At 27.8% G+C, this 24,412-nt stretch overlaps 4 protein-coding genes and 1 long non-coding RNA gene across 5 annotated transcripts; all 5 read right to left on the reverse strand.

Moving 5' to 3' along the window:
• Positions 1 to 6,254: 6,254 nt before the first annotated feature.
• LOC132931240 (uncharacterized) lies at positions 6,255 to 7,849 on the reverse strand. Its single transcript, XR_009662379.1, has 4 exons — positions 7,698 to 7,849; positions 7,540 to 7,637; positions 6,964 to 7,073; positions 6,255 to 6,363 (listed from the first exon to the last, which is right to left on the reverse strand). It is a non-coding gene; the product is annotated as an uncharacterized LOC132931240 (long non-coding RNA).
• Positions 7,850 to 13,288: 5,439 nt separating this feature from the next.
• On the reverse strand, positions 13,289 to 14,174 carry LOC132931274 (uncharacterized). Its single transcript, XM_060997355.1, has one exon. It carries the CDS (start codon positions 14,172 to 14,174, stop codon positions 13,431 to 13,433), a length of 744 nt encoding a protein of 247 aa, XP_060853338.1. The 3' UTR covers positions 13,289 to 13,430.
• A 36-nt stretch (positions 14,175 to 14,210) lies between these two features.
• On the reverse strand, positions 14,211 to 14,956 carry LOC132931275 (uncharacterized). The gene is given in 2 exon segments (XM_060997356.1): positions 14,211 to 14,513; positions 14,516 to 14,956. Coding segments are annotated over 2 exon segments (744 nt in total).
• Positions 14,957 to 15,305: 349 nt separating this feature from the next.
• On the reverse strand, positions 15,306 to 15,938 carry LOC132931356 (uncharacterized). The gene has a single exon (XM_060997400.1). It carries the CDS (start codon positions 15,936 to 15,938, stop codon positions 15,306 to 15,308), a length of 633 nt encoding a protein of 210 aa, XP_060853383.1.
• Positions 15,939 to 18,956: 3,018 nt separating this feature from the next.
• On the reverse strand, positions 18,957 to 22,292 carry LOC132931324 (uncharacterized). The gene is made up of 2 exons (XM_060997383.1): positions 19,022 to 22,292; positions 18,957 to 18,965 (listed from the first exon to the last, which is right to left on the reverse strand). Exons 1-2 carry the CDS (start codon positions 22,283 to 22,285, stop codon positions 18,957 to 18,959), a joined length of 3,273 nt encoding a protein of 1,090 aa, XP_060853366.1. The 5' UTR covers positions 22,286 to 22,292.
• Between the last annotated feature and the right edge of the window lie 2,120 nt (positions 22,293 to 24,412).

The raw sequence follows: 24,412 nt of genomic DNA on the forward strand, positions 1-24,412 counted from the left end.
ACTTCTGTGATAAATTGTCGTTGGACCACCAGGTGACCTAGGAAAAGCGAATGAAAATTGAAAATTTCGAAAAATGAAAATTCTCGTTTACGAAGTGTTTTACGGGAAAACCGAGAGAGATAGGAGGAAAGTCGTGAGACATAAAATTGATCCCCATAACCATCTTCATAAGTTGTATGCTTTTGATTTTTCGAAATACCGTTATTAAGGATTTTTAAACGTCGTACTTAGGTCGAACGATTTTTGAAAACCCAAAATTTGAAATAACGAGTTTTTGGAAAAATGAAAAACTGATTCTGGTTTGGAATTACATGTAGAACATTTTAACTTCTGTGATAAAATGTCGTTGGACCACCAGGTGACCTAGGAAAAGCGAATGAAAATTGAAAATTTCGATAAATGAAAATTCTCGTTTACGAAGTGTTTTACGGGAAAACCGAGAGAGATAGGAGGAAAGTCGTAAGACATAAAATTGATCCCCATAACTATGTTCATAAGTTGTATGCTTTTGATTTTTCGAAATCGTTATTAAGGATTTTTAAACGTCGTACTTATGTCGAACGATTTTTGAAAACCCAAAATTTGAAATAACGAGTTTTTGGAAAAATTAAAAACTGATTCTGGTTTTAAATTACATGTAGAACATTTTAACGTCTGTGATAAATTGTCGTTGGACCACCAAGTGACAGAGAAAACTCGAATGAAAATTGAAAATTTCGAAAAATGAAAATTCTCGTTTACGAAGTGTTTTACGGGAAAACCGAGAGAGATAGGAGGAAAGTCGTGAGACATAAAATTGATCCCTTAACCATCTTCATAAGTTGTTTGCTTTTGATTTTTCGAAATACCGTTATTAAGGATTTTTAAACGTCGTACTTAGGTCGAACGATTTTTGAAAACCCAAAATTTGAAATAACGAGTTTTTGGAAAAATGAAAAACTGATTCTGGTTTGAAATTACATGTAGAACATTTTAACTTTTGTGATAAATTGTCGTTGGACCACCAGGTGACTTGGGAAAAGCGAATGAAAATTGAAAATTTCGAAAAATGAAAATTCTCGTTTACGAAGTGTTTTACGGGAAAACCGAGAGAGATAGGAGGAAAGTCGTGAGACAAAAAATTGATCCCCATAACCATCTTCATAAGTAATATGCTTTTGATTTTTCGAAATACCGTTATTAAGGATTTTTAAACGTCGTACTTAGGTCGAACGATTTTTGAAAACCCAAAATTTGAAATAACGAGTTTTTGGAAAAATGAAAAACTGATTCAGGTTTGGAATTACATGTAGAACATTTTAACTTCTGTGATAAATTGTTGTTTGACCACCAGGTGACCTGGGAAAAGCGAATGAAAATTGAAAATTTCGAAAAATGAAAATTCTCGTTTACGAAGTGTTTTACGGGAAAACCGAGAGAGATAGGACGAAAGTCGTAAGACATAAAATTGATCCCCATAACCATCTTCATAAGTAATATGCTTTTGATTTTTCGAAATACCGTTATTAAGGATTTTTAAACGTCGTACTTAGGTCGAACGATTTTTGAAAACCCAAAATTTGAAATAACGAGTTTTTGGAAAAATGAAAAACTGATTCTGGTTTGGAATTTCATGTAGAACTTTTTAACTTCTGTGATAAATTGTCGTTGGACCACCAGGTGACCTAGGAAAAGCGAATGAAAATTGAAAATTTCGAAGAATGAAAATTCTCGTTTACGAAGTGTTTTACGGGAAAACCGAGAGAGATAGGAGGAAAGTCGTGAGACATAAAATTGATCCCCATAACCATCTTCATAAGTTGTATGCTTTTGATTTTTCGAAATACCGTTATTAAGGATTTTTAAACGTCGTACTTAGGTCGAATGATTTTTGAAAACCCAAAATTTGAAATAACGAGTTTTTGGAAAAATGAAAAACTGATTCTGGTTTGGAATTACATGTAGAACATTTTAACTTCTGTGATAAAATGTCGTTGGACCACCAGGTGACCTAGGAAAAGCGAATGAAAATTGAAAATTTCGATAAATGAAAATTCACGTTTACGAAGTGTTTTACGGGAAAACCGAGAGAGATAGGAGGAAAGTCGTAAGACATAAAATTGATCCCCATAACTATGTTCATAAGTTGTATGCTTTTGATTTTTCGAAATCGTTATTAAGGATTTTTAAACGTCGTACTTAGGTCGAACGATTTTTGAAAACCCAAAATTTGAAATAACGAGTTTTTGGAAAAATGAAAAACTGATTCTGGTTTGAAATTACATGTAGAACATTTTAACTTCTGTGATAAATTGTCGTTGGACCACCAGGTGACTTGGGAAAAGCGAATGAAAATTGAAAATTTCGAAAAATGAAAATTCTCGTTTACGAAGTGTTTTACGGGAAAACCGAGAGAGATAGGAGGAAAGTCGTGAGACAAAAAATTGATCCCCATAACCATCTTCATAAGTAATATGCTTTTGATTTTTCGAAATTCCGTTATTAAGGATTTTTAAACGTCGTACTTAGGTCGAACGATTTTTGAAAACCCAAAATTTGAAATAACGAGTTTTTGGAAAAATGAAAAACTGATTCTGGTTTGGAATTTCATGTAGAACTTTTTAACTTCTGTGATAAATTGTCGTTGGACCACCAGGTGACCTGGGAAAAGCGAATGAAAATTGAAAATTTCGAAAAATGAAAATTCTCATTTACGAAGTGTTTTACGGGAAAACCGAGAGAGATAGGACGAAAGTCGTAAGACATAAAATTGATCCCCATAACCATCTTCATAAGTAATATGCTTTGATTTTTCGAAATACCGTTATTAAGGATTTTTAAACGTCGTACTTAGGTCGAACGATTTTTGAAAACCCAAAATTTGAAATAACGAGTTTTTGGAAAAATGAAAAACTGATTCTGGTTTGGAATTTCATGTAGAACTTTTTAACTTCTGTGATAAATTGTCGTTGGACCACCAGGTGACCTGGGAAAAGCGAATGAAAATTGAAAATTTCGAAAAATGAAAATTCTCGTTTACGAAGTCTTTTACGGGAAAACCGAGAGAGATAGGACGAAAGTCGTGAGACATAAAATTGATCCCCATAACCATCTTCATAAGTTGTATGCTTTTGATTTTTCGAAATTCCGTTATTAAGGATTTTTAAACGTCGTACTTAGGTCGAACGATTTTTGAAAACCCAAAATTTGAAATAACGAGTTTTTGGAAAAATGAAAAACTGATTCTGGTTTGGAATTTCATGTAGAACTTTTTAACTTCTGTGATAAATTGTCGTTGGACCACCAGGTGACCTGGGAAAAGCGAATGAAAATTGAAAATTTCGAAAAATGAAAATTCTCATTTACGAAGTGTTTTACGGGAAAACCGAGAGAGATAGGACGAAAGTCGTAAGACATAAAATTGATCCCCATAACCATCTTCATAAGTAATATGCTTTTGATTTTTCGAAATTCCGTTATTAAGGATTTTTAAACGTCGTACTTAGGTCGAACGATTTTTGAAAACCCAAAATTTGAAATAACGAGTTTTTGGAAAAATGCAAAACTGATTCTGGTTTGGAATTACATGTAGAACATTTTAACTTCTGTGATAAATTGTCGTTGGACCACCAGGTGACCTAGGAAAAGCGAATGAAAATTGAAAATTTCGATAAATGAAAATTCTTGTTTACGAAGTGTTTTACGGGAAAACCGAGAGAGGTATGAGGAAAGTCGTAAGAAATAAAATTGATCCCCATAACCATGTTCATAAGTTGTATGCTTTTGATTTTTCGAAATACCGTTATTAAGGATTTTTAAACGTCGTACTTAGGTCGAACGATTTTTGAAAACCCAAAATTTGAAATAACGAGTTTTTGGAAAAATGAAAAACTGATTCTGGTTTGGAATTACATGTAGAACATTTTAACTTCTGTGATAAAATGTCGTTGGACCACCAGGTGACCTAGGAAAAGCGAATAAAAATTGAAAATTTCGATAAATGAAAATTCTCGTTTACGAAGTGTTTTACGGGAAAACCGAGAGAGATAGGAGGAAAGTCGTAAGACATAAAATTGATCCCCATAACTATGTTCATAAGTTGTATGCTTTTGATTTTTCGAAATCGTTATTAAGGATTTTTAAACGTCGTACTTATGTCGAACGATTTTTGAAAACCCAAAATTTGAAATAACGAGTTTTTGGAAAAATTAAAAACTGATTCTGGTTTTAAATTACATGTAGAACATTTTAACGTCTGTGATAAATTGTCGTTGGACCACCAAGTGACAGAGAAAACTCGAATGAAAATTGAAAATTTCGAAAAATGAAAATTCTCGTTTACGAAGTGTTTTACGGGAAAACCGAGAGAGATAGGAGGAAAGTCGTGAGACATAAAATTGATCCCTTAACCATCTTCATAAGTTGTTTGCTTTTGATTTTTCGAAATACCGTTATTAAGGATTTTTAAACGTCGTACTTAGGTCGAACGATTTTTGAAAACCCAAAATTTGAAATAACGAGTTTTTGGAAAAATGAAAAACTGATTCTGGTTTGAAATTACATGTAGAACATTTTAACTTTTGTGATAAATTGTCGTTGGACCACCAGGTGACTTGGGAAAAGCGAATGAAAATTGAAAATTTCGAAAAATGAAAATTCTCGTTTACGAAGTGTTTTACGGGAAAACCGAGAGAGATAGGAGGAAAGTCGTGAGACATAAAATTGATCCCCATAACCATGTTCATAAGTTGTTTGCTTTTGATTTTTCGAAATACCGTTATTAAGGATTTTTAAACGTCGTACTTAGGTCGAACGATTTTTGAAAACCCAAAATTTGAAATAACGAGTTTTTGGAAAAATGAAAAACTGATTCTGGTTTGGAATTACATGTAGAACATTTTAACTTCTGTGATAAAATGTCGTTGGACCACCAGGTGACCTAGGAAAAGCGAATGAAAATTGAAAATTTCGATAAATGAAAATTCTCGTTTACGAAGTGTTTTACGGGAAAACCGAGAGAGATAGGACGAAAGTCGTGAGACATTAAATTGATCCCCATAACCATGTTCATAAGTTGTATGCTTTTGATTTTTCGAAATACCGTTATTAAGGATTTTTAAACGTCGTACTTAGGTCGAACGATTTTTGAAAACCCAAAATTTGAAATAACGAGTTTTTGGAAAAATGAAAAACTGATTCTGGTTTGGAATTACATGTAGAACATTTTAACTTCTGTGATAAATTGTCGTTGGACCACTAGGTGACCTAGGAAAAGCGAATGAAAATTGAAAATTTCGAAAAATGAAAAAGCTCTAAGTTACACTGTGTAACAAATGTAACAAAAAATATATATTTTATAATATTACTCAGTCAACCTTTTTATTCATAAGAGATACTATAAAGTTGACCCATGACCCACACACACTTAAACCCAAATGACCAAAAATAGTATGTTGTGATCTTATACTGGTAAATCTGTGTAGTGTGTAAATCAAAATTCATAATAATTTTGATTATGTCTTATATGACAAAAAATGTATTCGTTTGTACTCTTTTATAATATGTTGGATTTGATGCAATGCAATTAATTTAATATTCATTAAAAATTATTTGTGATTTTTTTTTATCGTTTTTTAATGCAGTTTCAAAAACATACATACATATTAATATCAGTAGTAAACTCAACATAATTTATAAAGCATAAATAAATCTTAGAAATAGCATTTACTTGATTAAAATCTATAAATATTTAATGTATAAGTTAATATACACATCAGTTATAAGTTATGGATAAATTATAAAACTGTTATTTTATATATCTATTAAAAATTATATTGCCCAAATATAAATATATATGTTATATTTTGCTTTTGTTTGTCATTAAATAAGAAATTAAATTTAATGACTTAATTTTAATTTATTTATTAAAAAATATAAGTTGTAAATTTGTAAAGTTTGTAAGGTTTGAATACAAAACAGTTTGTTAAAAGAATGTAAATATCCATAATACAAGAAGTCACTATTTCAATTTTTTTGTTTTTATAGATGAAATTTGATTTAAATGGTGTAAAAATAATAATAATAAAATTAATTAGTTTGTTGACACATTTAAAAGTCAATAAATAAAAGCCTTTTACACCTTATAAGGAGTTAAATTAAAAAAAAATAATATTAATTGTCACAATAATATTTGTATCAAGTTTTCTTTTATTTCATTTAAACCGACAAACTTTGTTTGATAATTAATTATTAGATATTTATCAATAGAGTAATATTGACAACTTGCTGGATAGCGATTAGTTTGTATGCGAACAACACATCTTTTTTGAGTAGTCCATGTTAGTCACTATTATACTAATTTATCTGGAATCTCTTCTTTGCAGACTATAACAATAAAACAAAATCATATAAATAAAACCATAAGCATACATTTTTTGATTATAAATGTAAAATAACCATCACCAATGTAGTATTATTTATTTGTTAATTATGATAACAATATTATAGAATATCTGGTTACTTAAAATGTTTAAACTATTGTGATAAAAATGAAAAATAAGTAAACAGGAACACTAAAATAGCAGACAGTTAACCAGATAGCAATGAATACAATACTGATTTTAAGTATACATTAAATGCATTTTGACAATGTATTATGTTTATTGATTAAACATAAAAATTTATATTATTTCTTTCCTCTATAAGAAAGAGTAGAATATTATAAAATTGAATGTATTATTTAAATCTCTTATTTTGTATGTGTAACAATGCCTATAAATATCTAAAAATATTGTTTTGGGTTAAATTAAAACTTAAATAATTATGAACATAATTAATAGCAGTATCAAATTGCATTGATCCCCTGTGTTGCTATGGCTGTAATATACAGACTAATAAAATATAGATAGTATTCATAAAATAACTTTTATAATAGTAAAGTGACACACTATAGTAATTCAGATAATATGAACTCTTCTACTTTACCGGATAAACAATTATGTTAGTAGGAACAGTTTTTTCAGATGTTTTTCCAAACAGAATAATCTCCTTATTGGCCTGGATACATGTATACTTCAGTTACTGTATCTTGCTAACTATAATTAGGAAAAAAAAATTATATTAACTAAATAATTTTGAAAATTGTTTCAATAGCTCAATATTATAATGAAATTTAATGTAAAATAGAAACCAATCTTTAATCAATATTATTATAGCAAACTGCAAACATCTTTGTGTTATAGTTATGTACCTAAAGTATATATACTTATATTATTTATTATTATCTATACTTGATATAGAAAAGTAAAAAAATAACAATATAGATATATACAACCTTTTTATTATAAAATAGTAATTCTATCACCATTTACTACTACTATAAAATTGATCAGCCAACAATTACAAAATCACAGGTATCAACCAACACCTGACTACAACTTTATAAGATAAATAATTATCTTGTCAGTGTATCTCTTAAGTTGTTTCAGATATGCTAATAGGTAATAAACCTTAAATGAGTACTACATTATAGGAACATTAGGAACACTATACAGAACTTACATGATTTAAGTTATGAAGATTTGAATATGAATGTTGTAGATAGCATGAATTTAACTTGTTTTTTGCAATGGTTTCAATTATTTATCGATACATTGTACCTAGAAAGTAAAAATAATTATACTGTTATACTGTTAATTAAATCTACATATTATGCAAACCGGTTGTTTCCAATGACTATAAGAATGACTGATGAAGACCACATCTAAAGAGAACTGTTTAAATCTGTAATTTGTATACTCTACAGGGTAAAGAACATATTATTTAATTATACAAAAACTAATTACTTAGAACGTAAATACTAAAAAGTAAAATTAAAAAAATACAAATTATCAAATTAACATATAATTATTATTTACGTAAAAATTGAACATAACCGCAATTGTTTATGAGACATTCGAAGTGGTAACCTTATAAAACTAAAACCATGGTTATACTAATTAATAATTCATTATCTTAATGTATAATATATGATAATATTGATAAAGCTAATTTTGTATTGTTTTTTGGCTTTTTTATGCTTTTTGAAAGTTATCTATTTAACTACTGAAAAATTCATTACACTGACCATTTAAATGGAATCTGCATAAAATTCTCTATCGATAAACTTTAGATTTCACCATTTATCATTCTTCTATGTGGGATTAACCTCATCTACAAACGAACAATGACAAATTTTTGAATAGAAAACATAATATTACACTTGTCATTTTGTAATTTACTATACCTATTGTTCAGCGTTAATACATTTTGAGACTTGTCATATTATTATTATACATTCACAACAATATACATTTAATTATAAGCATTTTTTAGGAGTATATATCGTTAATTTTGATGATTGAAATTCAAAGTTCATCAGTTATATGAACAATTATTGATACCTAGGTACCTAGTTGATATATAACACTGTTATATCCCGTTCCAGTCAGATCTTGTACGGTTGTTTAATTTATTGTTTGGTACCTAGTCGGTTCTTCTTAAGGAATGAAAATCAAATATCAACACAATTTTGGTTGATGAATTTAATTTATTGATTGCGAGTCGAATACTGAATAGTTAATTAAGTTTTACTTAATGAAGGATCATAAAATATAGTATTAGAGTAAAACGACTTATTAAAAATTGTATGGCTTACGATCGAGTGATCGACTGACTGCGTCGTACATTTTAAAAATGATGGTCGTATCTCATATATACAACGAAATTGCTTATATAAACGAGGGGTATAAACATTAAATAAATGTATTATCGATGTGATTTGATGAAAAATTACTTCTAAATAAATTATTTTTTATGCTGATGGCGTAATTGCCAAACGTTGAAACGCGAACAAACCTAAAACGAGTAAAAAGTTCAAAAAAAGTTCTAAAATATAATTCGTTAAATCGATATACGGGGGTATACCACAAAGAAACGTATGTGTATACAAAAAAACAAGTGATTCGATTTTCAACTATTTTCGCACTCCGATTACGGGGTAAATAATGATCCTAGGCATTTTGACCATAGAACCTTATAACTCGTCATGGCATTTATAAGTCAGCACTCAAATTTCAAAAAGATTGAACAAAAACTCAATTTCAAAAAATTCAGAAAATACGTAAAATCTATAAGTACCAAAAAAGAAAAAGAAAATCATAACTTCCCAACAAAACGTCCGATTTCTTTGGTTTTGGTACCGTTCGATTTTTGACAAAAATTTTTTAACGGTGCGTAGAAAAAAATTGCTCTAACCACCCAAAGTCTAAGTGTTTCTTACAGTTTCGACACAAGACGCCGATTTTGATCACCGATCTACAAAAAATCGAACCTGCGAATTTCAGAAACGTGGAACAAAAAAATAAACATTTTTCAAAATATTCATGAGGGGGGGCATAGGACCCTCCGACCACCGAAAGATTTTATGTAAAATAACTTAAAACAAAACTTTTGGTGAAGAAACTATGCCCCTACATCGAAACCCGGCCGAGTAACACTCGACTAAAAAACTCAAATTTCGGAATTCCAAAGCCCCAAAGTGGGGTAAAAACGGCTTTTACGTTCTCGACAAAAGATATCACTTTTAATCAGAATCCTCAAAAATACCAGAATATTGAGTTTCAGACACGTAGAACGACCACTAAGGTTTTTCAAAAATATATTTTTTTTGGGGGGGGGGTTAAAGGTACCCCAACTACACGGTAATTTTTAGAGAGGCCTAACCATTGTTTAGGATCGTAACTTTTATAGCTGTAGAGACAATAGTTTTTTCGTAAGAATTTTTCAAAATTATAATATATCATATCATTGCCGCATGATTCTCGATATGATTTGATGAAAAACTATTTCTAAATAATATGTATACTTACCTAGTGTTTTACTAAATATGAATGCCTTCCTAAAATTTAACAATTTAATGCAAGTATACAGTACTAATAAGTAATAATAGTACTCATAGATAATGATGAAACACAGTACGAAATTAAGAATATTTACGCTTTTGAAAAGGTGTTTAAGGTCTACCTTTTGTAATTGTACGTATAATAAGTAATGTAGTTTTTTTATTTACATAGAATATTATATGACTTTGACGTTTGCGAATATACCGTATTTCTTACAAATTGTACCAAGTCGTAATTTTTCATAATTTTTTTGTTGCTTTTGGTAATTAAAATGTAGAAGATTCAGTATTATTATACCGTTTAGGGTAATGTTAAACTTTTATAACTGAAAAATATAATTATTTACTTTGAAACCAGATTCATTAAAGAAATTGACTTAAGTACCTAATGTTGAATATTACGCAGACTTGCATTAAGTAAATAAAATAAATATTTAAAAAGTTTTATGTTATACAACATAACTTTTCTAAAACTTCGCATTTTACAACTCGTTATTTTAACACATGATATAATATGTTGTTATTATGATATTCATCCATAGATTTTGAGATTCAACTTGAAGTACTAACTTTTTAATATTATAGTTCATAGTTGTATCGTTTCGAAATCTTCGAGGTTCAATGCAGTGACACCTTGAGATCAAATTTTTGTTCTAAAAATGTTGAATTTTAATTTTAAAATTAAGAAATTGCTAAAACCAAATTTCCCGCCAATTTCTTTTTTTGAAAACTTTAAATTTAAATCACCACTTACCGTCTAAACAATTGAGTTGAAAAACCTTTACTATTTGGAAGATTATCTAGGGACGCATCTGCGTCGATCCTTGAAGATTTTATCTAGATGGGGCCAGTATTAAAGGGTTTAGTTTTGGAGTTAGATTTTTGAAAACGTAATAATAAATTGAATTTTTTGACAAAAATTCATAAAAAAATCAGAATTTGGACAGTTATATAATTATAAATGAGTCGACAGTTTTTAAATATTATGCAATAGTTTATGAGGAAAATAGAAAATAGCGAAAATATTGAATGCGCGGTAGGGTTGCCTATACAAAATACCTTCAAATCTGTATGCCAAATTAATAAAATACATAATGCGTTCACTATTTGAGGTGTACTGTATGACAAAATAATTTATAAAATAAATTGTATCATAGAGATAGAATAATAGAAGAATCAACCGACCAACCAATATTTTATTTTTAAAAAATAATTATAATGTATAGAACTTGCCTATATAAACCCCTTCTACTGATGAAAGAAATAAGGATCTGACAGCCTGGCTATAACTAATATTATTGAAATATAAACAAAACACAGATCACAAATGTCCATAAAACTTTTTTTTGTTGTGTAAAAAAGCTTAAAAATGTAATATAAGGATAATCATAATTCATAAGTCTTGATTTGTTTTTATAAGTATTATAAGTTTATACCTTGACATTTATCTATCAAATTGCAAAAAAAGAACAAACTTTTTCGTAGTTAAAAGTTGTCTTTCTTCTATTTTTAAGTTTTGGAAATTGTATACATGATTCTTAGTAGTATGTATTTGTATGTTCTGAGCACTTTTGGGCAGGGAGATTTTAAAAGTTTAAGGGGGACTTTCCCCCTCAAGCCATTTTTTTTTTCCCTGTAACACGAAAAACACTGTTTTTTCAAAAACCATAATGTATGTTCTGAGCACTTTTGGGCAGGGAGATTTTAAAAGTTTAAGGGGGACTATCCGCCTCAAGCCATTTTTTTTTTCCCTGTAACACGAAAAACACTGTTTTTTCAAAAACCATAATGTATGTTCTGAGCACTTTTGGGCAGGGAGATTTTAAAAAATCAAGCGGGACTATCCGCCTCAAGCCATTTTTTTTTTCCCTGTAACACGAAAAAACACTGTTTTTTCAAAAACCATAATGTATGTTCTGAGCACTTTTAGGCAGGGAGATTTTAAAAAATCAAGCGGGACTATCCGCCTCAAGCCATTTTTTTTTTCCCTGTAACACGAAAAAACACATCTAGAATTGATTTTTACACACTTTTTTTTAAAAAATAATTGTTTTTTTTATTGAATAAGAACACTGTTTGATTAAAATAAAAAAAATAATTTAATAATATGTTTTTTCATCAAATATTATACATCCTTAATTCTAAATTATTTATACTAGTTTTCTTACTTCTCTAGTGAAAGGTACATATTCTACAATACGATCATGAATTAATAAACAATAAGCAGTTACACCTGTAAGAGGTTCTGATGATTCAATTTCTAGTTGAACATCTACTGATGAAGCTGTTGCTGAATCATTCTGTTTCGAAGTATCGATAACTACAATTGGAGCGTTTGTTAGAAAAGTAGAAGGACTTAATATTGGGTTCCGAATATTTTTTTCGTAGTATGATTCTTGAAATGATGTATACATATCATATAATAAGGTAAAATTATTTTTAGAAAAATCTAAATTTAAGTTATCATACGGATAAGCTATTGAGTTTAATAAAACTTTTACATTTGTTAGATTACAATGATCAAATACACTACAATCTTTTTCTATTGAATTTTTACGCCCCTTTTGTAACCCAATTATTATGAAACGAGGTTTTTCTAATTTCGAAGCAGTTTTCAGGTTCCATACAACTTTTTTAGTGGTCCCGAGTTCAGGATATTCAAAGGTTTCAAAAGATCTGAACGGGATAAACAAACTTTTTTCTTTTTCTATAAGTTTTAATAATTTCAACCTTTCTTCATCATCAACAGTGATATGTGGTACCTTCCAAACAATTTTATTCAAAACAACTTTTCCAGAAGTAGCACTTCCACTAGTTTTTACGTTTAGCACATTTAAATCACTATGACTTCGAGTTAATATTAGTTCTAATCTAGAATTAACTAATATTTTTTTAAAGTCTTCAAATATACCTAACCAATATTTCAGCGGAATGCAGGCACTAAATTCACCATTAACATTTACAGGGTTTGTATTATTTTTAAAAATCCAACCCGCATTTTCATAACAATTAAAGTTATCTGGCGTACCTGATAGATAACCTTTCAATGAGCTTGTAATACCAAGTGCACGTGTGCTATCTACTTCTATCCCATTGATTTCAAGTCGTATTTGTTCAAAAAGATAGGAAAAACCATTATTAGAAAGTTTTACTTTTGTAGCATCTGATATTGAACCTTCTATAAATATAAAACTTTCATGCAGATACGGATAAACATCTGTTTGCTGGATTGATATACGTATTTCATCATTATTATTAAATGAAGTTGTATACGGTGTATATGAATGATATTCAATTTTCGTAATTTTAGAATCCGTTTCGAACCGTGAACTTATATCCAAAATATCACTTTCAGGCATTATGATTTAGTTTATAACCAAGAGCCTTTAAAATTTTTTTATTTTTCACCGTTAATTTTTTTACTTTAGTCGGTGTTATCGGTAACACTTTAGTTGTGTGACTAGCTCGATTAACGTGAAGTAATGGGTTTATATTGAATTTTAATCCCATCTTAAGAACCGTAACGTTTAATATGTAACACAACTGTTAATGTCTCACCAAAATTTTCGATTTGATTAAAATCCTGATCAACTAATTGTACAGTTATTGAATCAATATTTATTTTATTTAATTTATAATATATTAAATTTGGCGGTGATTGAACAACTTTTGTCCCAGTCTTTTCACTCGGAAAAAACTCGTAAATCGTATGACTTTGAAGGTGATTGTTGAATGATCCTTGAGCTATATTACACATCACTTTTATAGAATTAATTGTGTTTAAATTTACAGCTTTTTCCGATCGATGAGTTACATACTCCGGAGGATAGTCTCGTTTTTCAAATCCTAATATGGGTGCTATCCCATTAATCATATTAAACATAATTATACCATTACATTGTATGTATGATCTAAAATCATTATGGTCAACTGAAATATCGAATGTTATTTTTGTACCATTTTCTTCATTGTAAGAATTTATTTGCTTCTTAATTTGACGGTTAATATCTACAATTTCGTAACATCCCGTTTTTAATGCAATATAACATATATTTTCATTATTATTATTATTATACTCGTCTATTACTTGTATTGCAAATTTGTTATTAGAAGAATTTATGTTTGGAAACGAATTGAACGTTTGTAAACATAACAAAGCTATTTCAGAGTCTTCGTACACGTTTAGAGACGGGAAATAATTTGAAGATAGTGTGGTTTCATTCCCAGTTAAACTTAATGTGATTGATTCATACATATTTATTTCTAGAAAAACTTTAAATTTAAATTAGTTTTAAGATCCATGACGTTTAATATGTAGAACAACTGTTAATGTCTCCTTGAAATTATCAATCGGTTTATTGTTCTGATCAACTAATTGAATAGTTATTGAATCGATATTTATTTTGTTAAGTTTATAATATATAAGGTTTAGTGGTGATTGAGTCACTTTTGTTCCTGTTCTACCGGTCGGAAAAAACTCATAAATTGAATGACTTTGAAGATGATTGTTGAATGAACCTTGTGAAACATTACACAATACTTTTATACAATTAATTGTGTTCAAATTTACAGCTTTTTCTGATCGGTGAAGATCATCGCGTGAAAAATATTTTTTTTTTCAAACCCTAATACAGAGCCTATACTGTTTGGAATATCAAAATATAGCCTTCCATCACATCTTATATGTGTTCTAAAATCTATATGATCCATAATCATACTGAATGATAAATATGTTCTCTTTAGTTTATTAAAGGTTAATAACTCTTTACCAATTTTATTGTTAATATCATCAATGTCATAATAACCTTCTTCAAATTCATATACAAATTTCGCATTTTCAATAAATCTATTATCTGTGTCTCCGATAACTTCTATTTCCAATCTGTTATTAGTTGAATTTATGTTCGGAAATGAATTAAACGTTTGTAAACATATCAAAGCTATTTCCGAGTCCTCGTTGACGTTTAGAGATGGAAAATAATTTGCAGATAATGTAGTATCATTACCTGTCAAACTTAATGTGATTGATTCATACATTGTAAAAAATCAAGACATAAATGTCCGCAATTAAATGTGTTATAATCTTGATAACTTGAATAGTTATATATAATTTTGTTTCCCTTAAAGTATTTTTGTAATTCAATTGGTGGAGGTAAATCACCGAAGCTATCAAAATAAATAACTTTATCTTTATTTTTATAAAACGCTACCCAATGACTTCCATCACCTGAAGATACGTCTAAGTTTAATATACCACATTCAATCTGATGAGGTTTTTTAGGCAAGTCATCTCGTGAAAAGACGCCACGGAAATGATTGATATTAAACTTTGTAACATATTTTATAATATCTCTAGATGTAAGTGGTCTGTTAGGTAACGTTTTCATCAGTTTTTTTTTCTTGATCCTTTATTTTTTAATCCGTTACCTTTTTTTCTTTTTGAATTTTGGATTGCATTATATACACTAGCACTTCCAGACATTAAACTACCAAGTGCTGATAATCCTGCGAAAATAGGTATTAAGGGAATTGCACCACCTGTCTGACCCGGTGCTAGAATCATTCTTTTACCTCTATAATTTTTCTTAACCTTTTTTTTTTTTATCGCAGCTCGTGTCCCATTTTTTATTTTATTAACACGTCCCCGTTTACCTTTACAGCCCATACCTATTTTTCTTTTAGCTTTCATTGTGTTAGCTACTGCGTACGCTACAATTTTCTCTTTTCTAGGTGTATCTTTTGCTTTAAATCTTTCCCAAGCACGGAGTTCTAACACCTTATCAGCGTTATGTCTATCTTCTAAATTTTTGCTAGTTTCATACACAATATCGTGATCACGACATGCAGTATCCAATGGGTTTATTCCTTTATCGCCACGATCTAACCTCTTTTTTAATTTCGTACCAGGTCCACAATACTGATATTTTGGAACATGGGCTTCAAACGGGAGACTATTTATAAGGAAATTTACGAAACCTTTGCCAGTCTTATCTGATTCCCACTTACGTGTTGAACGCATTATCTATAACTGATTATAATTTGAAAATTCTAGAGTATTTATAAGAAAATGGATTTGATTGTACAGAAAGATAAATTAGATATTTTAAATGTAGATGCTCAAATAATAAAGAAACCATCAAGACACGGACCATTATTACCTGATACTATACGTGCTATTATAGTTGGTCCTAGTGGTTCAGGTAAAACAAATATAATGTATAACCTAATCACGCATGAAAACGGATTAAGATTTGAGAATATCTATTTATACTCTAAAACTTCTAATCAAGAAAAATATGTTTTACTAAAAAAAATAATAGATGATATAAAAGGTGCCAATTTTTTCATTTTTTCAAGTGCTGATAAAGTTATAAAACCAAACTTAACTAAGAAAAATTCTATCATAATTTTTGATGACGTGATTTGTGATCCACAATCTGTAATTAGAGAATTCTTCTCAATGTGTAGACATTCAGGTGCTAGTTCTGTATTTTATTTAGCACAAACATATTCTAAAATACCAAAACAGTTAGTAAGAGATAACTCAAACTTTTTAATAATACTTAAACAAGATGATACGAATTTACGCCATATATTCAATGACCATTCATCAGCAGATATGGATTTCTCTGAATTTCGGAAAATTTCTCATCTATGTTGGAATCATAATGATTATGGATTTATGGTTATCGATAAAACACGTGAAATGAATGAAGGTAGATATAGATGTGGTTTCCATTCTTTCATTAAAATAAAATAATAATATAAATACAGTTGTAATAGTATTAAAATCTGCATAGTATTATCTAAAGTCGGATGAAGCAGTTATATCAAGTTTATTATTTGCAATGAATAAAGACAAAGTTTTGTTAGAAAATTTGGTAACATCAAAAAAAAATATCAAACGTAAAATAATGGATATGAAGCGTGGTATTATAGATTCTGATAACTATTTTCGTGATACATTTAAACCTTTACTGGAACCATTGAGTACACTGTCAGAAAAAAACACTTCACATATTTCCGACACTATCAAAAAAGAAGAAACCGTGTACGCTAGTGATGAAGATAGCGATAGTGTACTGAATTCATCGTTTGACAATTTTTTAATTTCAAATCCTAAATCACAACGTTATGATAAATCTTATGGTATGCATTACGATGCGGTTAATAATCAACTTAAAATATCAAATATGCCTGTTACTTTCGAACACGGTAAATTACACTTGCTCGATAATTACTATCCTTGGACTAAAGGACTTTGGTCTTTATTATGTGAAAAAGTACCAAAAAATATGACTATGGAAGACATGGAATCATATTATAATATTTTAAAAATAACTAAAGTCTTTTTAAAAGCAGACGGGAAACCTAAAACTTCAGGATATTTCAAATGGATGAATGTTGTAAAACCTCTTTATGAACGAATGAAAATTGAAGAAAAACAATTAAACGAGGAAATATTAAAAATTAATAACGCAAAAATTAAAACTCCAAATTCCCGATTAAATTTAAAACAATTTGATAACTTTTTATCTAGTTCAAGCGCTAAACGAAGAAACGTTATTGATGATTCAAACATAAAAAATGCTTCATTTGATTTTTCTTCTCCTACGAATAGTTCTAAAATTACAGAACCTCCAACAGGTCAGCTATTTAAATTTAGTTTATCGCCAACGACTAAGAAAGGTTCCGGTTTATATAAAGATGTAATACCTCAAACACAATTAGTGTACTATGATGATCCGAATGAATTAGTTACTAGATTAAATCTTATAACATCATCTCGAATTGCTGGTAATACTGGTGTAAATAATGAAATCATATCTATTTTAGAAGAATTACGTGAAAGGAATATAATAGTATAATGTCTACATTAGAGTGTATAGCCAATGAGCTACATCGACCTGCAAGAAAAATATTTCCTAGACGTAGTGTAATAACACGATTTAAGGATGACCTTTGGCAAGCTGATTTAATGGACATGCAATCTCATTCCAATCAAAATCTTGGTTTTAAATACATTTTAGTTGTTATAGATACATACACAAAATATGTATGGGTAGAATCATTGAAAAATAAAACAGGAAAAGAATGTACAAAAGGTATGTTTAATATATTAAAACAAGCTAATCCAAAATTATTACAAACAGATAATGGTACAGAATTTTATAACAATCAATTTCAAGATTTAATGAAAAAATATAAAATTAAACATTACAGTTCGTATAGCGTTATCAAGTGTTCAATTGGTGAACGTGTTATACGAACACTTAAAAATAATATATATAAACATTTTACTGCAACAGGTACATGGAATTGGTATAATACAATAACAAAAATTATTTATAATTATAATCATACAAAACATAGAACAATTAAGTGTACACCGTATGAAGCTCGAATGAATACAAGTAAAATTAAATCAAATGTACAAATAGATAATAAAACATTTTATAAACCAAAACTTAAAATTAATGATAAAGTGAGAATATCAAAATACAAACATATATTTAGTAAAGGATATACACCGAATTGGACAACGGAAATTTTTACAATAACAAAAGTTTTACATACAAACCCGATAACTTATCAACTAAAGGATGAATCAAATAATATAATTCTAGGAGGTTTTTATGAACAAGAAATTAAATTAACTGATTTCCCGAACACCTTTTTAATTGAGCGTATTATAAAAAAAGTTAAAGATAAAATGCTTGTTAAATGGATGGGTTTCGATTCAAGTCATAATTCGTGGATATCATCAGCAGATATTTTAAAATAAAGATTTTTTTTAATGTATGTAATTTATTTTTTTATTTATTATTATTATTATTTTTTAATTTTGTAATGTCCATACGCTAGTGTCTTAATCCCATCATTCATTATATAACGTTTATCATCGTTAGCACTTAATACAAGTTTATTCATTGTTTTAGAATGGACGATATGTTTATTCGATTGAATAAAATTCATGTTTCTACATGTTTGTTTATCATCAACATTTTTATGGTTTATATATGCATTTAATATTTCTTTATAATGTCTAAATTGCATATGTTTTTCAATTACATATTTTTTTACACCTTTAACTTTTTTTACCTCAATGTCGTCCACAGTTCTGTAAGCGTATAATTTCGGTCTTAATGAAACAAATTCTTTTAAAATTTTTCCACCCATTTCATCTTTGAAATAACCAGGCTGATTTTTATAAATTTCACTAAAACAATAATGATCGATAGGATAATTTGATGTATCAAAAAACGGTGATAAATCATATCTTATATCATTAAAAAAATTGTGTGTTCGAATAGCATATACCATAGAATCTGTATCCGAGTATAAAGAATTTATTTTGTTACCATATTTTTTTTTCATTACATTATAATGAAAATCATACATAAATGTTTTTGAAACATCTAAAATTGCGAATCCTACATAAATTGCTTTATCAAATTTAATAGTTTCCTTATGTTGATGAATAGCCATAAGATTTTCAGAGTATATAGTTCTATCTTTAAAGTTAGTTTTCATCATTAATTTACTTGCTTTTCTAGTTGATGAAACCAACTTTAAAGAAATTCTAGCACGCACATTTTCCATACATTTACCAAAAACACTATTAATTAATAACTTCCAAAAATTTTTTTCAAAGTTGTTTTTAGCTTTTACTCTCATATTTGTACAGAGTTCAATATATGGGGCCATCCATTTACTTTGTGAAAATCGGATAGCTCGATGAATTTTTTTTAATTTAAGTCCATTAGCAATTGCTTGTTTCAAATTTTTATAGTGTATAATATAATTTTTTTTCGGTGATAACGTAGTAATTAATTTTTTAACTTTTGAATTTGGAGGACATTCGTTTAAAGGTAAAAATGGAAAATCGTTATGTTTTTTATGTAAATATTTAGGGTAATCAATATCGACTTCTAATATATAACCAACTTTTGAATCGTTTGGAATTTTTGTAACATCTATATCCAAGTCATCAACCCATTCAAAATCTTTAAAAGGTAGTTCAGTTAACATCGACTTTCCATATAAATTCACGCAATCGAGATACGTTAACCATGTAATTGGTTTATTCGGATTATAGTTCAAACCTTTAATGTTTGGTATGTTCGCTTTAGCATATCTTTTAGTTGATTGAGTTATTCCACCTCGGATCGAATTTTCGAAATACAAAAGCATGTTAAAGTCTTTTAATCTTTCTAATTTAACCTTAGTATATTTAAGCATACAATCAAAAGCAAATCCTGGAGCAGTCATATAATGAGCAGGATCTAGTTTAAGAGTAGATAAACATAAATCTCTAAAATTTTCAAATACATCCGTTAATATACTTACATCAGTTTTCAAGTAAAGGTCGCTATATTCACCCAAAGTTTTTAAATCGAATACTCTCCATATTTTTTTAGCATGAGAATAATCATCATCATTAATTTCTTCATCTTTTAAAGAGTTATAAAATACAGATTTCGGAGGCAAACGAGTTTCATTTAATTTACTCCAACTATCAATATATTCATAAGGAAAAACCCCTTTTCGTGTGACTAAATCTAATTTTTTATTAGAAAATATTTTTAGAGTTTCTCTAAACCTTGATTTATCTTCAGACAAATTTTCTGCAAGTTCGCTTAATGAGGAGGCCATAAAACGGAATGTGTCAACAAACTTTATACTAAATCTGGGAGCAATTTCTTTGCTAAAGGATATATATTTTTCTGATGAATTCGGAATAACATGGATATCATTATTATCACAACCAAGTTCTCGAATTATAAAATGACTATCGTAGGATAAGTTATGAAAAAAAATTGGAACAAATGATGGATTAGTTATTACAAAATTACATTTAAGACAAAGGCATTGTCTATATTTACCAGTAAAATGACAGTGATCTCTAACCTTTAATAAATTATTTTTTTTAAAAGATAATAAACATTTTTCACAAACCTCCGCTCTCTGAAATTGTTTTTCTTCCGTTTCAGTCAATGTAGTCATTGGTATATTAATTTCATATACATCATTTATCTTTTTTCCAATATCGATCATATTTTCCATAAACTTTTTTGCTGCATCTTTACCTCTATACATTATTATCTTTGTTGGAATTTTAAATTGATGCAATAGCTTTTCTGTTATACTGTCATAGTCAACTTTTACATAAAACGCATAACTCATAATTTCATGTAAATGAGTAATATGGGTTTTAGAAACCTTAGATTTTTTACTACTTTTATTCAACTCTATAGTCTGTTTAGGGTTTAAAATACATTCAAAGTCAGCATAAATAACAAACGGTATTCTATTGGTTTTTTTATAACTTTTAAAATATATGAATTCATCATCTTTTCCTTCTTCAAACATTATTGGTCTTCCTAATTCATTCTTATCACACATTTGCTTATGTTTAATCAATCCTTCTTCACCCCAAAGTTTACTTTTACACGGTTTATTCCCGAAAATTGTAAAACATCTCTTACAAATAATTAACTTAGAACAATTTTTAGTTTTCTGACTTCTAATAAATCTTGAGAAATCTTTAATATAACAATAATGTAATGTTTTATCGTTATTGTATAAAAATAGATCAAAATGATTTTTTCTTTCTATTTTACTTATACATAAAGGAAAAATATTACTTTTATTATTTAAACTATAAATATTAACTGAAACATTGTTTAGACGTTCAAATTTTTTTATTTGTTTTATTGGTGTCGGAAAATCAATACATTTAAAATTTAATCCACTTTTTTTTTCTAGAATATTGAAATACGTTTGGTTAAATCGTGATTTATTCGAACGTTTATCATATTTGCTAAGTATAGAATATTTAAAACAATATTCATCTTTATTTCTAACATTTATAATGGCTTTTTTTTTTTTTATAAATATAGGTAAATCAATATATGAACTTCCTTTCAAAGGGTTTACTAAATTAATTCTTAATTGTAACCCATCTATTGATACAAGTGACCAACCTGAACCTTTTGCAATAAATTCTGATTCCTCAGTTAATATTTTATTAAACATTCTGTTCAATAAAATAGTAAAATCAGATGAACTACATGCTAAAATGTTTGAAGTTTTAAAAGCCATATCCTGAATATCATGGGTTACTGGACGTTCGTAAACAGTGTCAACATGTATATTAAATTTTATCGATGTATTTAAACATGATTTTTTCAACTTAGAAATTAGCTTATCTGAAATATAACTAAAAAATGATTTATAGTCTGTATATTTCTTGCTGTTCTTGATGATGAAAGTTTTTGAACATTTTTTAAATCTCTCGATTTCAATCATTCCGGTTCCCGACGTATTCATACGCTGATATTTTGTAATTACTTTTCTTTTCATAGTAAGGCTATAATAAAAAAAACATTTTTTTTTCTCTTTAAATATATATAAATATTTTATTTTTATTAAATAAAAAAAATCATTGAGTAAAATAAATAATATCTAATGTTTCAAGTAATATAAATTTAATTAATAAAATCAATAGGTTCTGTTAGTGCTTTCATGTCGCGTAATAATACATAAAATTTATTGCATAGGTTATGAGTTGAATTATCTCTTTCAAAACTTGTATACGAATAAAGGGCATAATAATTTTTCACAAGCTGTTGTGTTTCCTTTAATTTTTTTATTCTTTCTTTTAAATTTTTTTCTTTTTCTGTGTCAAATGAGTATGTTTTTGCTAAAAATTTTTCATGTTTTAACATTTTAATGTCTCTTTTAATTAAAGTTAGCGCAGTTTTTCTTTCTCTCTGATCTAGTATTTCTTGTTTTTCGTTGTTATCCATTTCATTTTTTAGTCTTTTGATTTCGTTTTTGATATGATCAAATAATGGATGTGCATAATCCATTTCTAAATCCATTTTTTCTATAAAAAATATTTTTTTGTATTATATATTTTATCTAAAAAAATATGAAAAATTTTTTTTAAATATATTTTACCAAACCAACTATTGACTCGAATAAAACTTAGTTTTTAAAAATAGTTTCATATGTTATTCCACACCGTTGTAGCCACCGAATTATCGGATTCGGGTCGGTTATAAATGTTAACGAATCGTCTAAGCGACACACAAAACGAGTGTAATGTGGAACTATAAAAGTCACTGGAGCTTTGCCATCTGTACGCTAGATTCATTGATTCATACAACCGACCACATCTACAGAAGGTCATTTTCTATGAAAATTTTACGAATATATGAACTATTTACAAAAACAATACTTGTCTTATTTCATATCAATAGTTGACGAGTTAAGATTGAAAATTAATGTTAACCAAATGTATTACATGCTATTTATTATAAATGGACAGTATTTTTTGAAAAACATAATTATAATATTTAATATTTATTTTATTGTTGATACAAATAGTACTCATTATTCTGTGATTAACTTAAATTTCCGCTTTTCAAAAAAACTTTTTATCTTCATCTTTATAATTATTTATATTAAAACAGTTTCATATCATTAGCAATGTTTATTTTCTATTTAGGTTCAGTGTATACCTAATATTCTTTATTTTTTTGTTAAAGTAAAAAAAATAATTCAGAATGTTGATATATTTATTTTTTTATTTTATAAAAATAACAATTAATAATAGTTTAATCAATAATAACATTAAAATAAAACTAAATTAAATATGGTTAATTGAATAACTAGTGATTTGAAATCGGACGATTATAATTTAATATAGAAACAAATTCGCAATTACCATTTTTTAGATCGTCTAGTTGATCATACAAATTTGATAAATTTTTGCGTATGCGTCTATCGCATTGTAAACCAATATAATTAGTATAATTGTACTCGCTTAAAAATGTTATTTTTTTCATCTCTTAAATTTATTATTTCTACTAGGTTCGGTATTTTTTTTTTTTATATGCCTGACGAATATTTTTATTTATTATTCTAATCTTTTCTTTTTTAATTTCTTCCTCTCTATTTGAAAATTCATCATTTTGCTGTCTTTGATTTAATTTTTCCTCGATTAATGTGTTGACATATTTGATTTGAGATTCCATTGTATTATTCTTTAATTTATAAGTATTTATATTATATATTTTTTTTATTGTTAAGTATAGATTAGGACTATTACTAGTAATAAAAATGGTTAAAAAAAAAATGTTTAATTTATTTCATTAATAGACAATATTTAAATAAAATAGACCGATAGAAAAAATTTTAAAAAAATAAAAAAAACTTGTATTAGATCATTTTTAATATTCTTTTAATGGTTATAATATTATCGATATTTCTTTTATCCTTAATAATAATAATAAAAAAACCAAGTTCATATCACAGTTTAAGAACGAAAATATTGAATTTTATCATATTATTATCGTTTATTTTGTTTTAAATAAAATGTTACCTGACGTATAATATAGGCTACATTACTGTAGCGTTATTATGATAAAAGTTGGTATTATATTCAACTATTTATTTAAAAAAAAAATTTTAGATTCATTATAA

The sequence above is a fragment of the Rhopalosiphum padi genome, unplaced genomic scaffold, assembly GCF_020882245.1.
Source record: "Rhopalosiphum padi isolate XX-2018 unplaced genomic scaffold, ASM2088224v1 scaffold1, whole genome shotgun sequence".
Lineage (NCBI taxonomy): Eukaryota > Metazoa > Arthropoda > Insecta > Hemiptera > Aphididae > Rhopalosiphum > Rhopalosiphum padi.